General features: G+C 37.1%; 2 protein-coding genes across 9 annotated transcripts; one reads left to right on the top strand and one right to left on the bottom strand.

Annotated features, from left to right (window-relative positions):
- The first annotated feature begins 143 nt into the window (after positions 1 to 143).
- On the top strand, positions 144 to 7,040 carry LOC118269319 (transformer-2 protein homolog beta). Of its 8 annotated transcripts, none has more exons than XM_050699809.1 (8): positions 144 to 312; positions 429 to 562; positions 2,198 to 2,345; positions 3,080 to 3,208; positions 3,452 to 3,624; positions 3,972 to 4,019; positions 4,191 to 4,315; positions 6,402 to 7,040. In XM_050699809.1, the coding sequence occupies exons 1-8, from the start codon at positions 298 to 300 to the stop codon at positions 6,461 to 6,463; spliced, it is 834 nt and encodes a 277-aa protein (XP_050555766.1). In that variant the 5' UTR covers positions 144 to 297; the 3' UTR covers positions 6,464 to 7,040. The 8 variants fall into 8 exon arrangements, with proteins under 8 accessions (XP_050555766.1, XP_035440266.1, XP_035440261.1 ...); XM_035584373.2 differs by having other exon boundaries at positions 2,198 to 2,363; positions 6,598 to 7,040; XM_035584368.2 differs by having other exon boundaries at positions 2,198 to 2,363.
- Positions 7,041 to 8,540: 1,500 nt separating this feature from the next.
- Positions 8,541 to 21,264, bottom strand: LOC118269318 (uncharacterized). The gene is made up of 10 exons (XM_035584366.2): positions 21,064 to 21,264; positions 20,311 to 20,440; positions 14,966 to 15,070; positions 14,483 to 14,710; positions 13,800 to 13,894; positions 13,351 to 13,582; positions 12,080 to 13,260; positions 11,796 to 11,979; positions 11,429 to 11,646; positions 8,541 to 11,212 (listed from the first exon to the last, which is right to left on the bottom strand). The coding sequence occupies exons 1-10, from the start codon at positions 21,069 to 21,071 to the stop codon at positions 11,044 to 11,046; spliced, it is 2,550 nt and encodes an 849-aa protein (XP_035440259.1). The 5' UTR covers positions 21,072 to 21,264; the 3' UTR covers positions 8,541 to 11,043.
- Positions 21,265 to 21,836: the final 572 nt, after the last annotated feature.

The following is a 21,836-nucleotide window of genomic DNA, read 5'->3' as shown; positions in this document are numbered from 1 at the left end:
TTTGTAGTCGTCCAGAAACTCATAGCTCGTAGGAAAATTAAAAAATTTTAGAAGTTCACGTTCAGAAATTACTGCTTGTAATGTTGCCATACAAAAAATCAACTAACAATTTTGCAAACCGAGTTAACATCGTTAGTTGACAACCCTAGCCAACGCCATTTTGTTTTTCGTTTCTTGCTGTGTGCGACTGAGGTGTGCTCTGTGCTCGCAAAAATTTATTTGAAATTTATACATTCAAAAATAGATTGAAAACGTTTTGTCTTCTTTTTATTCGTTGGATTCATCACGTCGGACAAAATGTCGGATCGAGAGGTACTATATTTAACTTCAGTTTGTCACGTCCGTGTCGCATTCCCGCCGCGTGTGTTTTATTTTGTCGGCGGATCGTTCTATAATTATTAAAGAAAATACCACTTGGGTGCTTTCAGAGGAGTCGTTCTAGGACTCGCAACGGGTCTCGAGAGCCGGCACCCAAGCCAGCCGCTATGTCGCGGGGCCATAGCCGAAGCCGGTCTAGGACGCCGCCCCCGCCAAAAGCATCGAGCAGAAAATATAGGAGCCCGTAAGTGTTGATTTTGTATATTGGTTGTGGAAGCTTGTTTTTGATTAACCTATTCATGTGACGATTTGGCATTGTAAGTTAGACTAACGAATACTTTATAACCTCGATCTCAAGGGTAACGCTCGTTCGCGTGTTGCGCAATGGTGTGTATCGTTAAACTCAAACATAGTTTACACACATCTCGGAAGTTCGCATTCTGTAGTCATTTATTCTAGCGTTCGACCTTGCAGATATTTTAGCGATCCGCATTATAATCCGTGGGCAATATCTGATGGGAATCGTAATTACTTGTTTTCGGTAGCAACACAAATAACAATCGTAGCAACAGTTTATCAATTTGTTTGGGGGGGAGAAATTGCGCACGGTACTGATAAGAACGGTAGTAAATAAAGTTGAAATTATTGTTTATGGATCTAAAAACACATTTTGAATTAGGTTTCAAATGAAAATTTGTTCGAGTAATTTTGTTGATAAATGACTTCTACACAATCACTCTACCTCCCATGATGAAATAGAGCACCTATTTACATCAACAAATATCTCAATATTATATCAACAAGAAGTCTAAAAAAAATCATCTAAATAAATGTATCAACTTTATTATCAGAACACTAAATAATAACACAAATAATCCCACATGTCTTATTCTTATTGGAGCATTACGGGTTTGTCTGGATTCACTATCATGTGGTATTTTACATCATGGTGGTGAATTAGGGAAAAAGGGAGCGAGTTTTAAGTTTATGAAACAAGGAAGTGATAATACATAACTAAGTAAATAATGCTTAACTAATATCCTAATTAACATAAGCTACTTACTTATATTGAAAACTTGACAGTATAAAATACATAATTGAATCGTTAGAAATGACCATATTATAAATTAACATTACAAATAGGTACTTATAGGCTCGTTTTTAATTAGGTCTATTACAGTATCCTGTTATTATCACATAATTTGTTATTAACTAACATGTATAATAATATTAACACTGTGTGGTGTGTAACAGCTAATAATGCTTTATCACGCATACCTGGTCACAATATTATTGATTATATTTTATGTCCCCTATGTTGGGTGGATTCAATTACTTAAGTAGTATGACTACGATCAATAATATTGTGTTCAAGAAACCATAGCAACAATTTTTGTGTACTAACTACAATAAGCTTTCTGGTTACCCCTCATGTTATATAGCATTCTGAAACAAATTTTAATGTTAACAGAATAAAGACCACAGTTATATTAGTTGATATTGGATTTTGACATTTATTGATGAATATTCTTTTTTATGACCCATTCAAATAGTGGAATTTTTATAATGATTATTGATTTATTATTGTTGTGTAGGTACTAAGTTTGAAGGTTGAATTGTCCCCTTTTCAATCGATTAATAAGATAAAAGTAAATAATAATTCATAATATCTTGGGTTCAACTCCCAGGTTTGGACCATGTGGGATTATTACATGGTAATATGATAAAACTATATTTTATAATCATTCTCTATGAAAATAAGGAAAAATGTCAACATCCAATAGGCCCGATGACCAGAAGGCAGCTTAGCTTGATGCATTGGCTTTGTGTGTGTTGCATGTTAACTGAGCGTTCCCGCTGACACTAGGTCCGCCTCCAGGTCGCGGTCGCGGTCGGGGTCTGCGCGGCGCGGGTACCGCTCGCGGTACTCCCGCTCCCGCAGTCGCTCGTACTCGCCGCGGGGCTCCTATCGCCGCTCCCACAGCCACAGCCCAATGTCCTCGCGTCGCCGCCATATGGGTGACAGGGTGAGGAGCGATGTTTATGTGAATACCTTTTATAATTATTCCAAATCCAATAGTATTAAGTTGTCCCCGCATGCCAAGGCTTGTACAAAGTGGCCCATGTTTTGTTATGTTCTTGTTGTCATGAGATTTCCTATAGTGTACTATAAAGTCAGCCTCATTGTAAATACATAAACATTGGCCATTGTGTGCTAAAGCAACAAAGAAATGTTGATGGCAAGCACAACTGTTTGCTATCTAACATACATTGTGGAAGACGACTTTCTGGGGAATGTTCGTCATTACAGCAATTGGCTAATTTTGTGACAAATCATTTTTGTCACCGTACTCCCCCCAAAAGCCAATTGCGAACTTAGATGTAAGAACTAGTTGTAAGATATTAAAATACTATTTGAATTTAGAATTAAGATGCACTTAATGCAAATTCCCATTTAAATTCATTATTGAAATATTAAAAAGTAATGCATGTGATCTTTTTATTTGATTTTGATTTCTACAAGTACAAACTTTTTTTTTAAATTCTAGTATCTGTTATCATGAAGTTTGGATCACTGAAAATTTGAAAACTATTTGGTGCTAAGAACATGTAATTTTGAGTAATACAGGAAATACTGGACTGTTTATTCAAAACAGGAAACTAAAGAGAACACACAACTCAACAATCTTTAATAGTTTTCTGAAAGTTATAACAAGTAAGGCTCGCCTACAAGAAAATAGACCCCATGTACCGTCAACAGGAAAATCCCACGCCGTCTAGATGTCTCGGCGTGTTCGGACTGAGTCTGTACACTACAGAACAGCAGATCAACCACATCTTCTCTAAATACGGACCCGTCGACAAAGTACAAGTTGTCATTGATGCTAAGGTGAGTTATTGTTTGTCTTTTCATTCTTCACACGTCATTACATTCTTTTAAAGTAACCTTTACTTCAACTCCTAGTTACGGCAATATATTATTGATAGCATTGGATGTGAGTTCCAAATCCGAGTAAGTAACATAAAAAAGCCAAAAAACATAATAAATAATTTGGTTTGTCTCACGAAACTTAATAAAATGTTGTTCCGCAATAGAGGTCTTCCACTTGATCGTTATTGTACCTTATTACAGACCGGACGTTCTCGTGGCTTTTGCTTCGTGTATTTCGAGAACCAAGAGGACGCCAAAGTTGCAAAGAACGAGTGCACGGGTATGGAGATTGATGGACGCCGCATCCGCGTCGACTACTCCATCACGCAGCGTGCACACACGCCCACACCTGGCATCTACATGGGGAAACCTACGTGAGTATCAAGTTCTAGTATAATCATTATTTTTGTAATCATCATCATAGTTTGTTGGAAGGTAATTTTTTCTTGGATGAGCAGAATAATAAATAGTTCATTTGACGATACAAAATCCTATAGGCAGGCAAACAAAATCTGTCATCCAACATAGAAATTCACACTTAAATACTAATGTTATGAGTGACTCCTATGTGTTGGTATAACATAACTACAAACAGATTTAGAGTAGACTGTCTTTAAGCCTAGCACGTTTATTTAAGGCCTGTTTGTACAATACATTGTAAAATTATGTGAAAGACTTGAATATTAGGCACAGTGGTTAAACTAAAATGTTTAATTTGTAGTGTGAGCAGAGGCGGGGACAACGGCTACGACAGACGTCGCGACAGAGAGTAAGTATTGTTTGATATTTGCATACAACATGACTTTCGTTTCTTGTTCCCTCTAGCTTTCTCTATTTGCTTAGAAAATACGCTTTTGTTAATGAATATTTCATATTTTACTCAATAGTTATGATGCTTGTGTCATGTGAACACCCGAATTAATGAGAATGTTGTCCCCAGTGACTACTACTACCGCGGAGGCGGCTACCGCGAGCGCGACTACTACCACCGCGGCTACAGGCACCGGTCGCCGTCGCCGCACTACCGCCGCCGGCGCTACGAGCGGGAACGCTCCTACTCGCCGCGTAAGTCCTATTACCACCAAGAGCGATAGGCTTCCACTCCTAACCCAGCCCCATTCTAGCTAACCACTCACCATAAAATCTCCTTACAATCTTATTTACTCATAAACATAATTTCACAATTTATCCAGTGGCATACTATTTCCAAACAAAATGTGTAAGCAAGGTAATTTGTAAGCCAACAGAATCCAAACCATTACGATGTAAAATCATAGATCAACTTACAAGACTGCTAGAAACATGTCACACACTCTTGAACAGTGGAGATAAACTTTTTTCATAAAACACTAGTAGTGAATTAGTTTATGGCAAAAAAACAAACATCTCATGCCCTCGTTACTGTCAATATAATGAAGTATTCTACTAGTTCCTCTGGTTCCTGAACCTCTTTTATTCTACTCCTACCTGAACCATTTATTCATTGTCGAGTGACGATTGTGTGCAGGATTAAATACTTTCACGAGATGTGGTTTACCCCCCCTACTGTTCCAGACGGTTAACTTGATACATAACCAGATATTTTTTCTATTTTGAGTTATTTTCTATGTGTGAATTAGGACATTTTATGGTAGTGGTGAACTAATTTGTCGGGTTCCAACATACAGGGCTACTTTAACTCTGTAGACAGTACTAGCAACAACAAAGGCTGGTTGAATTGTAGTCATTCTCTGTGGTGGTGGGCTGACAGTAATTACAAAATTGTAATAAAAGATATTGGTGTGCATACAAATTGATGTAGTTAATGAAATTCACGATGTGAAGTTTTTACTATTCTCTTTCACAACTCGAACCAGTGTTGATAAATTTTTGAGTGTGAGCACTGATATTGTGAAAGCAAGTCCCCAAGTGGTGAGACCAATGCTTAAACTTACAAGTTTGCAAATAGCGTGCCATACGCAACAATTGTGTAAATTCGATAGCAATATGTGTAACAGCTTCTATTGGCTGTGTAGAGTCAATTATACTATGTAAATAGTGAAATTAGATAGATTAATTTAAATTGGATGAAAGGAGTGTACATCAAAGTTTTACACAATTCACCCTAAATACTTTAACAGAAGATAGTCAATTTGTTAGTTTTAGTAGCCCTGTTAACTTGCTAATTGTGCAAATACTTTATAGCCCCTTATGTGAGAATTTTGTATGACTATTGAAGCTCAAGCTTTATTGTACAAATATTGTATAATATATATTTTTTTGTTTTATTTTTGACACAAGTCATTATTCGTTCTTTTGTTATTATAGGTTATCTTGAGTCAGTGCACTCAGTTTCTATTCATTATAATTTCAATAGACTAATTATTTGAAATACATTTTCATGTGTAAGGGTGAAACCTTAACAAAAACAATGAGCAATTGTACTTATTCAAAGATACCTTTTTCATATACCAAAGAGTGGGCAAACATTGCTCTTCCATATATAAATTGGTAAATAACTCCAAAACTTCTGTATATAATGTTTGTGATTGTATGAAGTGGGGTCTGTCTTTGAATCTTTGTTTTTCTTTTAGTTTATTTAGGAATAAGTTTTTAATGTCTGATATATTAGTTTTCTATCAATTTATTCTCTTGGCATTCGGCTCGGTTCATGAGTTCTGAATCATTTACTGTATAATCCATGCGTGTCCGCAATTATGATGTAACGGCAATTACACGACGTCGCGCCGCAGCCAGCTCGGCACTGGCTCGACAGTAAATCGTTATTTTCAGTTTATTACTATTGCTATAATGCTGAGTTACATTGTTATCGCGCACTCATTGCTCGATATATTTTACACTAGGTACTGTAACAAACATTGTAATATCCACTAGTCATTTGTGGAGCATGGAATAAATTGATAGAAACATTGCCACTTGACACGTAGCACCATAATAAATGTCTGGTTTAACACATAGTTACTCCCCTCTTTGACTTTGCAGGTCGTTATTAGTAAGTTCGTGATGCTGAGTTCAACTTCAGACATAGCATAGCATTTTATACCACAACAGATCCCAACTATGTGTCGACCGGCTTCTATGCATTTATAGTGTACTGTACCGGCCGGTAGTGCTAGCCGTATTGTTAACGTTTGTATACATTCTGTAACAGGCGGGCCGCAGCCGAGCGTGCGCCGGCCGCGCGGCCCCAAGAGAGAAGCTCCTTTGTGTTAATTATAATGTGATGAAAGGGTCTAGACTAAGTTAGCGTGTAACGCCCGCGCGGGCATAGTTGCCTCTAGGATGTAAAACTAGCTCTAATAAAGATTTAACACTAAGTCTAATATTGATTTTGTTTGTTTGAAAAGGTATTGAAACAAGAAGTAAAGGATGAAGTTCCTTGAAACTAACTGTGTTGAAGTTTTGAAAATGTTTGATTGAAAAGTCCTTTCGAAATGGCGCTCGCCGGAACCGGGACCGGCAGCCGGCCGCCGGGCGTCCGTCCGTGACGTGTCGCAGCCAACGGCACCGGCTTGTCGAAGCGAAAAGAATATGATCGAGTTAGCCGCTAAGTAGGAAGCCCAAGCTTTGCGAAGACATAGAAGAGAGAAGTCGCGCGCGCATAGATCATATTCTTTATCTTCCGACTACCGTATATACATTCTAACGTTGTGGCGACGTGACCTCGCATTTCTCGTGTTGCTAGTTACATATGTATTATTATGTATTCGGTTGTATCGAGTCTGGCATCTCACGATATTAGCGTAGCGTTGTTGTACGACTTGTTAATAAAACAATAGATGTAACGTCATTATTGGTTCTTCTTCATTCACTTTGGTTCGTCCCACCTTCTCTATCCATCGCATCCTTTCTCTCGACTGACGCTGCGTAGGGTCTAGGGCAATCGAGGGGACAACTTACTGTTTATTGTGTCATATTTAGCACAACTCAAACTAACATGAAGTATCTTTTCTTTCAAACTTTGAATTACACAAGCTTGTACAGACAATGTCATAAAACTAGTGACTTTGTTGTGATTGAAATCAGAATTACAAGAAAAAAAAAAATAGATTAAAATCCATATACAAGGGCTACCTGCCTGGTTAGAGTCCAATCATTCCCTGGTCCGACGTCAGCGTCGTCACACCCTAGCAGACTGAGTACTCTGCTTTTATTTTGTATCTATTTTATTATACTACCTAATTATGTATGTAATATTGACGGCATTTAGTTAGTTTTATATTAATAGTAAATAGTTTATTGCATAAAAACTGTAGCAACAATATTTAATTAATCTTTGATGTCTTAGCTTTCTATAAGATGCACATTAAGGCCTCAGCCTCGAATTTTGCGGGCAGCGGGGCGGCGGCGGCGCGGGAGCGGGAGCGGGGCGGCGGCGGCGGACCCGTTCTCGAAACTAGCGGGCAGATCGCGCGGCACTACAGCGGTGTAGTGTTGTGTTCGTCGTTGTGTTGTCGAGATATTTGTTTTTATTAGCGAACGAAATCTTTTTGATTCAAATTTATTCCTAACGCTCGATTTACTGTGGGCTAAAGAAGAAGACCTACTATAGGGCAAGGAAAATAAATGGCGAGTTTTATCGAAATTATGAAGAACAGAGACAAAATCCCGACAAATTCTACGACTACACTAGAATAAGTGTAGAAACTTTTGACTATATTCTTGAAACTATCAAGAGTGATTTCAGTTTTTGCTTTAGTCTTCAATATTCAGTTCGTTTTTTATTTCTTCCCATAATTGGTTAATTTTTCTTCTATTTTTATGGTTCACATCTTTGCTGTTCCATATGGGTGTCCTCTCAAAGATTGCCGAAATCATTTGCTCTTGCACGTCCGAGGACATTTTGATACGTCACAAAAAAAATGTAGGTACACAACACTATACTACAATGCAGACGCGCAACGCGGGCGGTCACCGCTTGACTGGAGTGCACCGCTCGTTGCCCGCTCCCGCGCCGCTCCGCCGCCGCTGTGTTCGAAAACCGGTCCATTTGATTATACGCATAAGATCCTGCCGCTGCCGCGCCGCTGCCGCCGCCGCCCCGCTGCCCGCAAAATTCGAGGCCGAGGCCTAATGTACATTGGAAAAAGCACATAATTATACAATAGAAGTTAATGTAATGATATAGCCCACTAGGCAATGCGCACATCTCAGATGTTCTAAATTACGTTGAGCCTAGTGCGTATTCCAATCTGCTAAAGTTGTATCCATAATAAAATCTACAGTTTTTATGCAAAACATTAGTATTAGAATAGAATGGGTATTATATAGTAAAATAATATTAACCAAATTCTCTCTATCAGATTTTTATTAAAATTCTTAACAATATTTATGTATAATTATTATTATTATAAATATACCACATAATCGTGTCGTGTTGGCACTCACCATGGCGACTAGGCTAACCGCTGATAAACTTAAATACTCTTAAAATATACAAATAACATTAAAAACAATACACGGCAACATATGATCGTTTTGTTTAGCATTGATTGCATTGGACGCGATTTCATTTCTGGCGGAATTGTGTCACTTAAAGCTACGGGACGTGGAATGTGATATGATTTGAATGTTTGATTTGAAGTCTGCCTTATTTAATTAACAAACAAGATGTCTTTTGTCGTTTAAATGCACCCTTGTAAGCCTGTCATGCGATGCCACATTTGGCACAAATAGCACCTGTTTATGGTCTGCCTAAGCTTGATAGCTTAGCACGGCGTTGTCAAATATACAATAAAATATCTGAAAATGGCTTGAGGAAGAGATACAAGAACATTCCAGAAGTAATTTATACAGTGGTTGTACGACTTCAAATCCAACAACTACTTCAAACATCTGGAATGCTTGCACATATAATACTGCTGAATAAAAGTACACTTTAGGTACTTGGCAAGCAACATTACAACAATATATACTTACATCTAAGGCGGAAAATACTATAAAGTTTGACACTATAAATATAAAAAATAAAACTGCCACTTTATCGTTATAAGATAATGAACCATAGTTATCGTCATTTTGTTATGCATTGGAATGTTATGTCAAAGTATTTTATCAACATAATTGTACGCCTCAATACCTACAATCCATTATCGCATAAATTTAACTACCCTATGTTCCCAGTTCGTAGCAAAGAACAGCTTTTAGCGAAGATACTACAAGATAAATTCTGGAAGGACTAGAGACTTTCAGCTGTCTAAGAAAATAAATATAAAATTTGGCAATACCATTCTCTGTAGCAATACTAATCTAGAATTGGCCGAATAACTTATTTTCTAGTGGCAAGAATAGAATGAGCTCGAAACAATTAGTCTACGATGCAGTCACTACATTACTGCAAGGAATATCTATATAGGGCAGGTATGTACTAAATATTAATGCTGGACCTACACAACCCTAGTGGTTTTTTAACCCGTCGTAACCCACTAACTGATGTTCCATCGAATAACTACGTATTTGGTAAATAAACTAAGCCAAAATGTTTGTGAAGTTTCATTACATCCCTTACTACACCTACAGACTTCTACGGAAATTAAAATGAATAAGATTTTACCGGTTAATAATAGAAGACGTCGATACTACGATGTCAAATAAAATACTACTTTGTGTAGTCATATAAAAATATATAACAAAATATAAAACGAGTCAATTTCAGCATCTCTTATGGCACAGGTATTGTGTGTATAATATCATATTGGTGTAGTACAGCAGGCGTAAAGCTGCTGAACATAGCTTATGAAAAGCAAAAAATTCTTGTATAAAAACATAATACCTAATTTTCTCATACAGACACCATTGACATTCATAAAAAACTTCACCTAATTTTATTTTCCTTATAATTAACAACAATTTGGCAGTATTTACAAGCTTTTTAAAGTGGGCAACATTTTAAATGGTAGAAAAATGCCATATGCTTGGTAGAAAATTCTTAAAACCGTGTTTCCATAATCGATATTATAATAAGTACATTGAGTACGTTCAGGCGCATTTTGAATTTGTCATATTTTAAATTTCGATTAAATACCCACAATAAAAACAACGCTATTAATTATTTGGGATCTACTGGATGTGTAAACTATGCTGGTTGTGGAAATAATAAAGTTCTACAGGAAATACAATAGCTACCTAATTATTTCTCTACTTACAGTAAAAAATATAACGGAATAGGGTCTGTGGAGCTTCATTAGCTATTTGGTATTGGTTACATAGAATATTTGGAATTATGTAGGTACTAAGTTGCATCTTAACAAGATTGGTACTAGAAACTATGAAATAGATGTGATTAAGTCTCAAATTGGCTACAAATACCTATAAGTTGTTGCAGGTAGAACAAAATTATGGACGAGATATCCATTTTCCAAAGTATTCAATTAAATAGGAAGGTATAATGACACCATTTTGTCGAAGTATCTATACTGTTATGTACTTCAAGTGTAGATGTAAGTCATGATAAAACTATCTATCTCTACTATCGTCGAAATTAACGCCCTTTCCATTAGTATACCTACATAACAATAATCTCTTTCAATGTTCGGCTAGACTGAATTCGTTACAAATCTATCCATGCATCACTGCTGATAAATTGACAAATACCATGCCCACAGAAGTATTTTCTAAACAGTACAAATCTTAACACAACAACATTTCAACGGCTTATACATCGATCCTTTTCTGGTAACATTTTAATTTCGGTTGCGATTTCTCTTTGACGCACCTCACGTCGTAAGTGCGATAACGTCACTAGAACAGTCATAGAATGGTAATACCTGTGTCTACAAGTCAGCGTGCTAGGATTACAGGAGTAGCGTGGCGTGATCACGGTGTAGACGACGCCTCGCGCGCAGTGGCGCGGCCGCCAGTACATCAGACGGCGGCGGTGGCCCGGCACCACGGGGCCCCTTCTCTTGGTAGTACACCTGCGCTCCGCCGCATACAGACCCCACTACTACGCTCTCGTCACTCCTGCAACAGATTGTACGGGTGTTAAATCTCTATCTAATCATTTAACCGTGCAGTTTTAATTGTACAGTTAAAACTAGGTACCTGACGAAGTCGGAATGTATAGTTAAATCGTAAGGTGTGTAGCGTGAGGTCGAGGTGGTACCTGGTGATCTAATCAGAAAATCTTATCTAATCGTCTAATAATAAAAAAGAAAGAAAAGTAGTATAAAGAAATACCTCAATATAAACTCTGACATCTCAGGATCTTCTGCGAATTCGTTATGTATGAGCCCCATGGTGGCTATGTCGAGCGCGGCCCAGGGCCCGCCTTTGCGCACGGTGCCCCAGTCGGGGTCTAACGTCAAGTAGCTGTAGTCGGTCGCGTCACCCACGGCTGCTAGAGGCTCGATACATTTCTGTTCTATTGGGCCTAGAGCGTTTAGCGATGTTTCCCACTGAAAAAAAATATAATTTGTTGGTAATAACACAAGTTGTTATACTTTTAAGGGTTGCCAAGGGTGAAAATATGAATAAGATGATTATAGTTAGTTCCAAAATCCTTCAACGTTCTTCAAACAAGGCTATAAGTTATTTCTCAACATACCAGAGTATTAATAGTTTCCACATTATTGGCAGCGTCGGTGTCGAGTAACGCGAGTAGCGCCATGTTGTGTAGTCCGCTCACAAACAGCGCGCACTTGACGGCATGCTTGCTGTACTCGGGCAGCAGCTCCAAGTCATTGTCGGAGTCATCGTCACTCTCCGAGTCCTGGCGCTGAGTTTTTGGCCTGAAATTTAAATATATGAAAATAATTAACATTCTGAAAGGAAGCTGATTGTCTACCAAAAAGTGGTTAAAATTAGTAAAACAATTCTCTAAATACTTACCTATCAGTAAATGTGATCTGCCTGTCAGCTGCCGGCGTCAGGAACTCCCTCAACTCAAGCGGCGTCATAACCCTACTACTGTACCCACTCGACTTGTCAGAAAACGCTAAATGACTCAGCTTCTCCATCAAAGGCGTCAGCTGCACACCAGTCAACTTCTTTTTGAAACTAGTCGCCTCTGATTCTGACCCTATCTGAGAATCTGTACTTTCATTCAAAGATTTCAAAGGCAACGATAAAGATTTCCTCCTCGACTGGTCCGTCGGTAATGTCTTCGTGGAATCTTTTGCTATCTTCTTAGGAGTCCTCTGTGGAGATCTATTTAATTCCGAATCAAAGTCTTCAAACTTTTCTTGTTCACATAATTTCATATTAAAGGTGAACATATTGTCGGTAGAATCTTGTTTCATTTTCGAATAGTGCTGTTCCAAATATTGGTTGAATAGGGATTCTGATATGGCAACACCATCGTTCCTAAAGACTGGGAACAATGGGTCGTTTATGGTCATAGTGCCGGGGTTCTTAGGAGTATGTTCAGGGGACGGAGTATCGTCATTTAGTGACACTTTCGATCGTTTCAACTTAAACTTGGAAGTCGCACGATTTGACAATTTCTTTATAGTCTCTTGTAGGTCTGTGACACTGGCCAGCTTTCTGATTGGATCTGGTTTGTTGATGTAGTGGTCGGCGATGCAGTTGATGTCTAGAACCATTTTGTTATCCCGTTTTTCGTTTTCCAAATTAATTTTATTGCAATTTTCTATATTTTTTAAGACGTCGGGTTCTAATTCCGTGTTGATGTTATCTTGCTGGCTTTCAGGTATTTGGCAGATGGAGAGCATGTTGCCGTGGAGTCGTTTGTACTCGACCATGGGGGTGGAGCACACACTAGTTTGTCCTGTGAACACTTTATCATTTTCTTGGATATCTTCGTCCAATGATTTTTGTGTTTTGAAGCTTAGTGACAGTTTCGTTGGTCTTTGTCTTGGTTTGTTAGTGAACGGGACAACATCTGGCATGGAGGGGGGCTTCCTCTCCTCGTCAGGGTTGCGCTCTTCCCGGCTGGGTGGAGATATCATGGTGTGGTCTTCTTCAGGGACGGCGGTAAAGAGTAGCGACTTGTCTCTCTTCATGCCGGATTGGGGAAAATCGCGTTGTTTTTCGCGTTCGACTTCTTGACTCTGAAATGAATACATCATGAACTTAACACTTATGCTCACTACTAACTCTGATCTTTGAAACTATTATTAACTAAAAAATATTTGACTTACCTTCTTAAACTTAGCGATCATCTCCTCTCCATTCTGATGGAACTCCTGTATCTTATCGACCTGTTTCTTCAGGTTATCGTAGAGTTTCTTCCCGACGTACACGACGAGGAGTTGAGCACCGAGTGGCAGCGGAGTCTCAGTGTCGAGGGTCTCGGCGGGAGACTTTATTCTGTACGGGTCCACCACTGTCAGGTAGGAGGTGAGCCCGGGAGGCAGCTGTGTGGCGATTATTCTGCAAATATTACGAGTACGTTTTCATTGATTTCTCTAAAAACATTATCGGTAAAATATCTACAATTCAGACTTAAATTTTGGACAGAAAGGGCATCGTGTGAAAAATGGTAAAATATAAAATTAACTTGATGATGTTTTGTAGAGAGAATGGAAATAGAGGACATTGCACCGGGATAAGTGTAGGAAATATAAGTACCGAATTTGTTTCAACTCACTTATTATTGTACAGTACGACGCCGCCTAAGACGCCGCTGCTCTTCCTACAGTGTTCCAGTATTTGCATGGATTCCATGTAAACCGATGTCGCACTCTGAAATTAAATAAAGTCTATTCAGATTTTTTAAATCATTCAACTACATTAATGGCTTTTTGGTTATAGTATCTCGTTTCCGTTTTATTAGTTTAAAGAAGAGTCAGTTAGAAGATATTCATAGAAAATGATTAATATTCTATCTGAAACTTCTTCATAAATAATTTGGGAATTTTGTTTACGACATTTATCTTTCTTAAAGTCAAAAGTATAACATGTCCTTCTACATACATTTGTAGCATTGCATACAATGCACCATAGGGCAGTGGCACTCGTTTCGCGCGCAATATTTGCGGATGCGCGATAAATGTGTTGAGTAAACACTCGGTGGAGTATCTCTTGATATCTCGGTGAGTACGCGTCACAGTTTGCCTTAGCTCACTTTAGGACGAGTGTTATATGTGCGGATTTCTACCATTCATCTACCTACTTACTATAAACATGAATGCATCTGTACATTATTGCCAAATTATCTACCTAAGTCTGAAAGTTTTTTGCAGCACTTAAGGACTTCACAAAATTAATAGCTTCGCGTAAAATATATAGGTAATAACATTTGTATTAATAAACTTACTAAATGCTTCTTACCTTCGGCAAAGTCAACATAGGCACCCTTTGAAATATATGACAGCCATACTGCAGCACCGGTAGATACGTCTCAAACACCTGGTACAGCTTCTCCGACAGTCGGCGCTGGTCTTCCATCTGTTCAGCCAGGACTTGCAGGTCTCCGTGGTACACTTTGATCATGGAGGTAAGCAGATTCGCACGGTTTTTGAGCACCCAGTCTGGGATGTTTCTGTCACTGCCAATTGCCTGTAAATAAAGGATAAGAAATAATATAATAAATAGAAAATATTTATTATATAGAGTGACCTAATCACTCTTTAGGCACAAATCAGGAGGCTGCGCGATGTCGCCGTATCTGCGCACGCTGCTGATGATGAAGAGTCCCTCGATGGCTGGTAACTAGTATAGGTTTTCTCCATTAATTTACGTAAGTAAACCGTGATCTTTAGATAATTTAGTATGTCTCACGATAGTTATTATAAAAAAATCTCTTGTACTTACCAATATGTACCTCCCATATTCCCTGATGATGAATTTACCGCTCTGCAGGGTGATGGCGATAGGCTGGGAGAACAGCGTCTTGACGCAGTGTGCGGCGCCCACGACCTGGTGGTGATAACATTCTAGAATACCTCAAGAGTTTTTTGATCGGTTGAATACGTATTCGAATTGAAAACATATCTCTGTGTCTGATAGTTCATTTATTAAGGAAGGCTACAGGCTTCAAATCATAGACTACTACGACCAATAGGAGCAGACAAGTGGGTTAAAAAGCGTGGGAGTAGGTGACTTAAATAAATCTAAGTTTTGGGTGCCTAAACTGTAGTTATAAATGTTTTATCGATAGATTTGTTTCTTTAGTTATAAAACAAGAGCCTGATAAACATTGAAATATGACTATTAATGATTCAACTCGAAAGACAAGGATTTTAATGTTTGAGCGACAGTTTCTGGAAGTTCCTCGAGGCTTTAAAATATTCATCAGGCATTTGAGACAGAAGAGAATACGGGCTTTAGTCAAAGTAACAATCAAGTACCTAGGTAAGTGCTTGGTTCAGTGCTACCTATCTACTATAAAATTAATTTGAGGAGCGAGAGACCTGGCATTTTACCCAAAAAATGGTAAATAATATTGCGTTTTTTGTACTTATTTTATAAGCACAATAACAATGTGAAAATACTATTTAATTTTTTGCTAGTAGGTTACATTGGATCGACTGGTCTTAGTTTAAAAAACAACAAGCCAATCTGTTGTGTTTCGTAGAAAAGATAAAAACAAGTGTCGACAATCTATAAATAAGTTGCTTGACCTGTTGATTCGTCCATTAAACCGACATTTTAAATACATAATGACTCATTATACATTCTTCTTAATATTTCCGTGTAGATATTAGATACTAGCTGCTGTCAGCGGCTTCGCTGCTACTTTTTCCCACAGAAACGTATCCGGTGGAAAAAAGTGTGGAAAAGCAGCCTTTGCGTATATTTCAGACTATAATCTACTCTTGTTCTAAATTTCATCTCGACCTCTTAAGCCGTTTTGATGTGATTGAGTAACAAACAAACATACAAACTCACAAATTTTAGCAATTATAATATTAGTAAGATTAAATTATTATATGTAGCTAATACTAAAAGAATGGCTAGGCAGAAGTGCACATTTTTGACACAAATATGAGTCCCATGTAACAGAGGCTTAGGTATGGCCATAATTCCGGGCTCAAGTCCAGATGACGCTTACTATTACTGAAAAACCAGATAAATAAAAGCCGAAAATCGAAAATCTTAATCTTAATATTTTGCCTGATAAATCAAAGTCGCTCGTTCCCATTTCAGCATTTAATAAACAACGTAGTTTTCATTTAGTTATTTGTTCCAAACATAATACCACGTAGCTCAATTTTTTAAATCGGAGTTAAAAATCAAATGCGCAACATCTAGACTAGCCTAAACACTTAGACAAGGAATTCTTTACATATTCTTGATTCTGACTCCTGCTAACCTTGACGACAACTTACGCGACAGAATAGAATTAGCCTCAACAAATAGAATTTCGCAACAAATAATTAAATTACAACAACTGTCTACATAACATTAGACGAACAAGTTTGAGAACTATGCTCGCTCACATAACCGATGTTTCGAGCAGGTTGTCCGGTGGACATTCCGCACAGATTATGACGAAACTTTCTAATCGCATCGTTTGGTACGGACCAGCTGACCATTATTACATTTTTTTGGCTTTAGAGAGCGGGTTCATGAGCTGATGTAGCATTGACCAGTTCAAGGATTCGGAGATTTTCATTCTTGCGAGGATGATGTGCCTCTACATGAGATGCGGGAAGAAAAGAGATCGGGAAATACTGATAAATGTATTCTACTTACTCTGCTATGTGACCAAGGTGTACAGGGTGTCCCTGAAATCGACGTCCAACAGGCACCAGATGATCGGCAAGGTTCCAACTGTTATCAGAAAAATATAAAAAAAATCTAAGTCCTACAGTTTTAAAATTACAGTGACTTATGTGTTATCCACGAAAAAGTACACCCTGTGCCAGTCTTTTGACTCTTGTTGCTACAAATCTTTATTTTTTCGTCTGCAGTCTTCCTTACATTATCCTGAATAGTGCTCCAGTAATATGGAATCATAAATTCTTAGCCAACTGCTTTAGATTGGAAAACATTGTTAGTTTTAGAGGAACCAAATACTCTGAATAAAATTTTCATCTTACTTTAAGTGACTGTACTGAATAAATTATGTATGGCGCTAGTAGTGGCAAATTTCACCAAAGTTGGCGCATTTAATAAGGATTATAAAATGGTATAGCACTTTGCACATTATTTCTTAAATTCGACACAAAAAAAGATTTTCCAACGAAACTCCGTTTCGATGAATTTATTTGAACTTACTAAAATTTCTTCTAGTGTACTCAAATCATACGTTACAACCTCGTATGCACTAGACAACACTTTGCACGCGATTTGTTATCATCGTGTTGAAAATCAGCGAGGATCTCTTGTGATCTTGTCAAACAACATTGTCTGTCTACTCATGATTTCGCTTGCAACATTCGTCGGCAATATTATCGCTAGAGGAACTGTTGTTATGTATCGTGTTTCACTAAATAATATTGAATGATTGCAATATGATGTTCATAGTGCATCAAACACATTATCAAATTTGTAGTAAAATCAAAAGGAACGGACGCGGCAGATTCATGTACACAGCATATCGACGCGGTAGTTGTATGGTGTACATGAGCCCTTACGCACAATTACTTGTCATATCCCCATCAAAAAAAAAGGACTGGGCGAATCCTCCGATTAAGTTACATGTTCATGCCTTGTGATCAAATGCGGTATGAAGCATCAAAATGTTCTTTAGTTTGACGAGAATGATTTATTTGCACCGTTACAAGAAATTGCAGGTAAAGTTAAAAATAATTTAAAAATTAAATAATCAACACGGTGCAAAAAAAGCCAGTGCTTAGCTAAAATCCCGTAGCCCTAGTACGATGGCTCGAGATGCACAACACCAGTTCCTCTAGCGATAATATTGCCGACGAATGTTGCAAGCGAAATCATGAGTAGACAGACAATGTTGTTTGACAAGATCACAAGAGATCCTCGCTGATTTTCAACATGATGATAACAAATCGCGTGTAAAGTGTTGTCTAGTGCATACGAGGTTGTAACGTATGATTTGAGTACACTAGAAGAAATTTTAGTAAGTTCAAATAAATTCATCGAAACGGAGTTTCGTTGGAAAATCTTTTTTTGTGTCGAATTTAAGAAATAATGTGCAAAGTGCTATACCATTTTATAATCCTTATTAAATGCGCCAACTTTGGTGAAATTTGCCACTACTAGCGCCATACATAATTTATTCAGTACAGTCACTTAAAGTAAGATGAAAATTTTATTCAGAGTATTTGGTTCCTCTAAAACTAACAATGTTTTCCAATCTAAAGCAGTTGGCTAAGATTCTTGATTTATGATTCCATATTACTGGAGCACTATTCAGGATAAGGTAAGGAAGACTGCAGACGAAAAAATAAAGATTTGTAGCAACAAGAGTCAAAAGACTGGCACAGGGTGTACTTTTTCGCGGATAACGCATAAGTCACTGTAATTTTAAAACTGTAGGACTTAGAATTTTTTTATATTTTTCTGATAATATTTGGAACCTTGCCGATCACCTGGTGCCTGTTGGACGTCGACTTCAGGGACACCCTGTATACGGATTGGATGGCACATTTTTTGACATGAGTCGTTATTAGAAATAGAGTAAATCCAGAAAAAAAAACAAAATAATGAAGTATGGTGTGTCTTCAGTAACGAAGTATAGAGAAAACATTAGACTATTGATACTTTTAGAATTATTGTTATAATTTATTGTCATAGATTTTGGATAGATAAATATACCTAAACAACTAAATAAGGTATTTACGTGACTCATCACATCAATTAATAAATTGATGTTAAAATATCAGTTGAAGTTATGTTATCAGTTTGTGTAAATACAGCAGATATAATCCCCAACTTCTTCACTAATGCTATCCAGGTAGGTGAACGCGAAGTTTCATGCTATTACATTATATATTGACGGGCGCGCCGCTATCGTGAACACACGCTAACATCGTGAATGAATCCATACATTAACGGTAATTGGCGATTAATCTTGCTAATAAACTAATAAGATAAATCAATTAGCACATTTGCTAAACATCAATTGGCTTCTAATTATTTCTTTACAAAGCTGAAAGGATGTATGTTTAATGGAGCTGAAAATAAATAATCTTCTTTTATGTGAGAATATAAATCATTACATCATCACGCAAAGAGCTATTTAAATTGATAGACGAACTTAATACTTACGATAAACTTGATGGGCGAAAACAAAATTCTGTAATTTTTTTTTAATGATTTAATATTAATTTCCTTTGCTCAAGTTATTAATGAATGACATTATATACTTATCAAACTTTTATTAGTCCTTCAATACTTTAATTTAGGTCACAGTCACACAGATAAGAAACTTTTTAGTAAGTACCTATCTACTATGTTTAAAAATTAGTTGTCAATTCCTTAAAATAACATTTAATAGTTATTAATTTTGCAAAGCCCATATCTTATCACATACTAAATAAACATGTTATCAATATATTTTATTGATTTAGACTGATCTAGGGCAATAATTTTGCAAGAGAAATTCTATTTTTAAGGCTATAACTACTGAAATCTTTGCTAATTGGACCATTAAACAATTAAGGATATTTTAATTGTTTACCACTTAAAAGCTTCTTTGATCTAATGAAATAGGTTATTAACTTATTAACTACAAATCATCTACGTCATATCTGTCCATGATGGTCATGATGAAGTGTTCTTCTGTGACTCAAACTAGTAGAGATTTTTTCTCAAATATTTACATGAGTAAACCGTGATTTCAAGTTTATTTAGTATGTCTCACAATAGGTATTTTTATAATACCTATTGTTATAAAAATAAGTTATAAAAAATATTTTCAGCAGCAGTGTAGTGTTATGGTAACAATCTCATCTCCATCACATGAGACTTATAAGACAACTGGTGAAAACTGGGTGGGTTAAGCAGCTATTACAGATTGATTTCACCCTTTTCTGCTTGGCTAATTTTGACCATAGCATGATGTATTGTAGCCTATATCCTACCTTGACAAAAGAATTATCCCACACAAAAGGACTAGTAGTTCTGGAGATTAGCACACAAACAAATTCTTCAATTCCATATATTCGTCTACTACTTCAGGATTAAAGATTTACAACAGAATGTGTATATTTGACTGTAACTTTAACTTTACTTACCTGTCCTGCTAGTGCATGCCTCTGGGTATCAGACACCCATCCAGGATGGAAGTACAGCACTGCATCAATAGGGTCATCCTCCTCTGAAGTGCAGCACAGAGTGTCATAGACAAACACTATCATCATCTCCCTGAGAAAAACAAAACATGTGTGTTTATGTTAGCTGTTCATTTTTTATCTATGAATATAAATATACCTGGTTGATAAAATATTGTGTTTGTTGTTTTATTTATTTATATTTATGTACACACATATAAAATATTATAATTATAAAGAAATTAGGATTGTTTATGTGAATGTGAAATTAGGACTGTTGAATGTGCCATAAATTATGGATTATGAGGGTTAATCAGTAGGTCATCTTAGGGGACGAATAAAATAAAAAATATCTAAATAAAAATCTCATTATTTTGTATAAGTAATATACACCTATTTTATTGTCATTATTTTTGGATATTTACAACTTGATTGCATAGACATTAAAACATAATTTAGGAGAATTTCTAAATCTCCTTGACACGAAAATATCATTACGACACTCTTAGTCGGAGCTAAGCAGTTGTGAAAACATCGAACATGGAAAATAGATACAAGAACCTTTTCCATAATATTATTGTGCAGTTATCACATCAGTAACCGGAGATTTCATCAGCCGTGTCTAATCAACCGCAACATCGCGTAGGCGACACTTTAGTATTGAGTTACTCTCCAATAATCCACTTAGAATCTTAGCAGAATTAATTTCTCACTTACTTTGCCATTTTGCACGTTTATCTCGTTCCCCTTCACAGATACAAAACACTATTCACACCATTTCAAGGCTTTATAATGAGAATTTTAATGTAACAGATGTATGATTGGAAATGTTTAGTTTATTTTCATAATTTTATTAAACATTAATAAACAGCCGTCCGCACACGGCGATATCACTTTTTTGACACTTGCTTTCGATGTTGCCAGTAAGAAATGCTTGCTAACGCCTTGATCGTTATTAATGGGCGACTGTGTTGATTATAACTTTTATTTTTACCTAATCTAATTGACATATTTATTAAAAGCATTATTTTCTTCAACCTACAATGATTCTAGTTTAATTTGATTATTTATTTATAAGTTAGACTTGTAGTATATATTATTAATTTTATATGGCAGTACTGAACTACGATCGCGACGTGTTTTAATTATGATAACAATAGATGGCGGTAGCTACATCAAATTATTACTAACTAGGATGCATTTTCGAATGGCTTCCCGCTTTGGGCGAAGCGACAGCGTGTCAGACTCTTATTGACGACTGAAAACAACCCCGTTCCTACTCCGGTTTTTCGAGTCGGAGCCTCGGTAACCTGCTACCCGCTAAGCAGTGGTGTTCTGATGGGTACTTGAGGCGTGTGCGGATCGCGATGTTCCATGCGTGAGTCTGGTTCTGGTCGGGCGGCGAGCAAACTTTGCTCACCGTCTGCAGCCCCGATTCAGGATGTGTACGAGATAAATATTTTAGCTTCATTCAGTAGTAGCGTACCTAC

This window comes from Spodoptera frugiperda, chromosome 2 (assembly GCF_023101765.2).
Source record: "Spodoptera frugiperda isolate SF20-4 chromosome 2, AGI-APGP_CSIRO_Sfru_2.0, whole genome shotgun sequence".
Classification (NCBI taxonomy): Eukaryota; Metazoa; Arthropoda; class Insecta; order Lepidoptera; family Noctuidae; genus Spodoptera; species Spodoptera frugiperda.
Note: the sequence above shows the minus strand (reverse complement) of the source record. Positions and strands in the feature narration are given on the sequence as shown.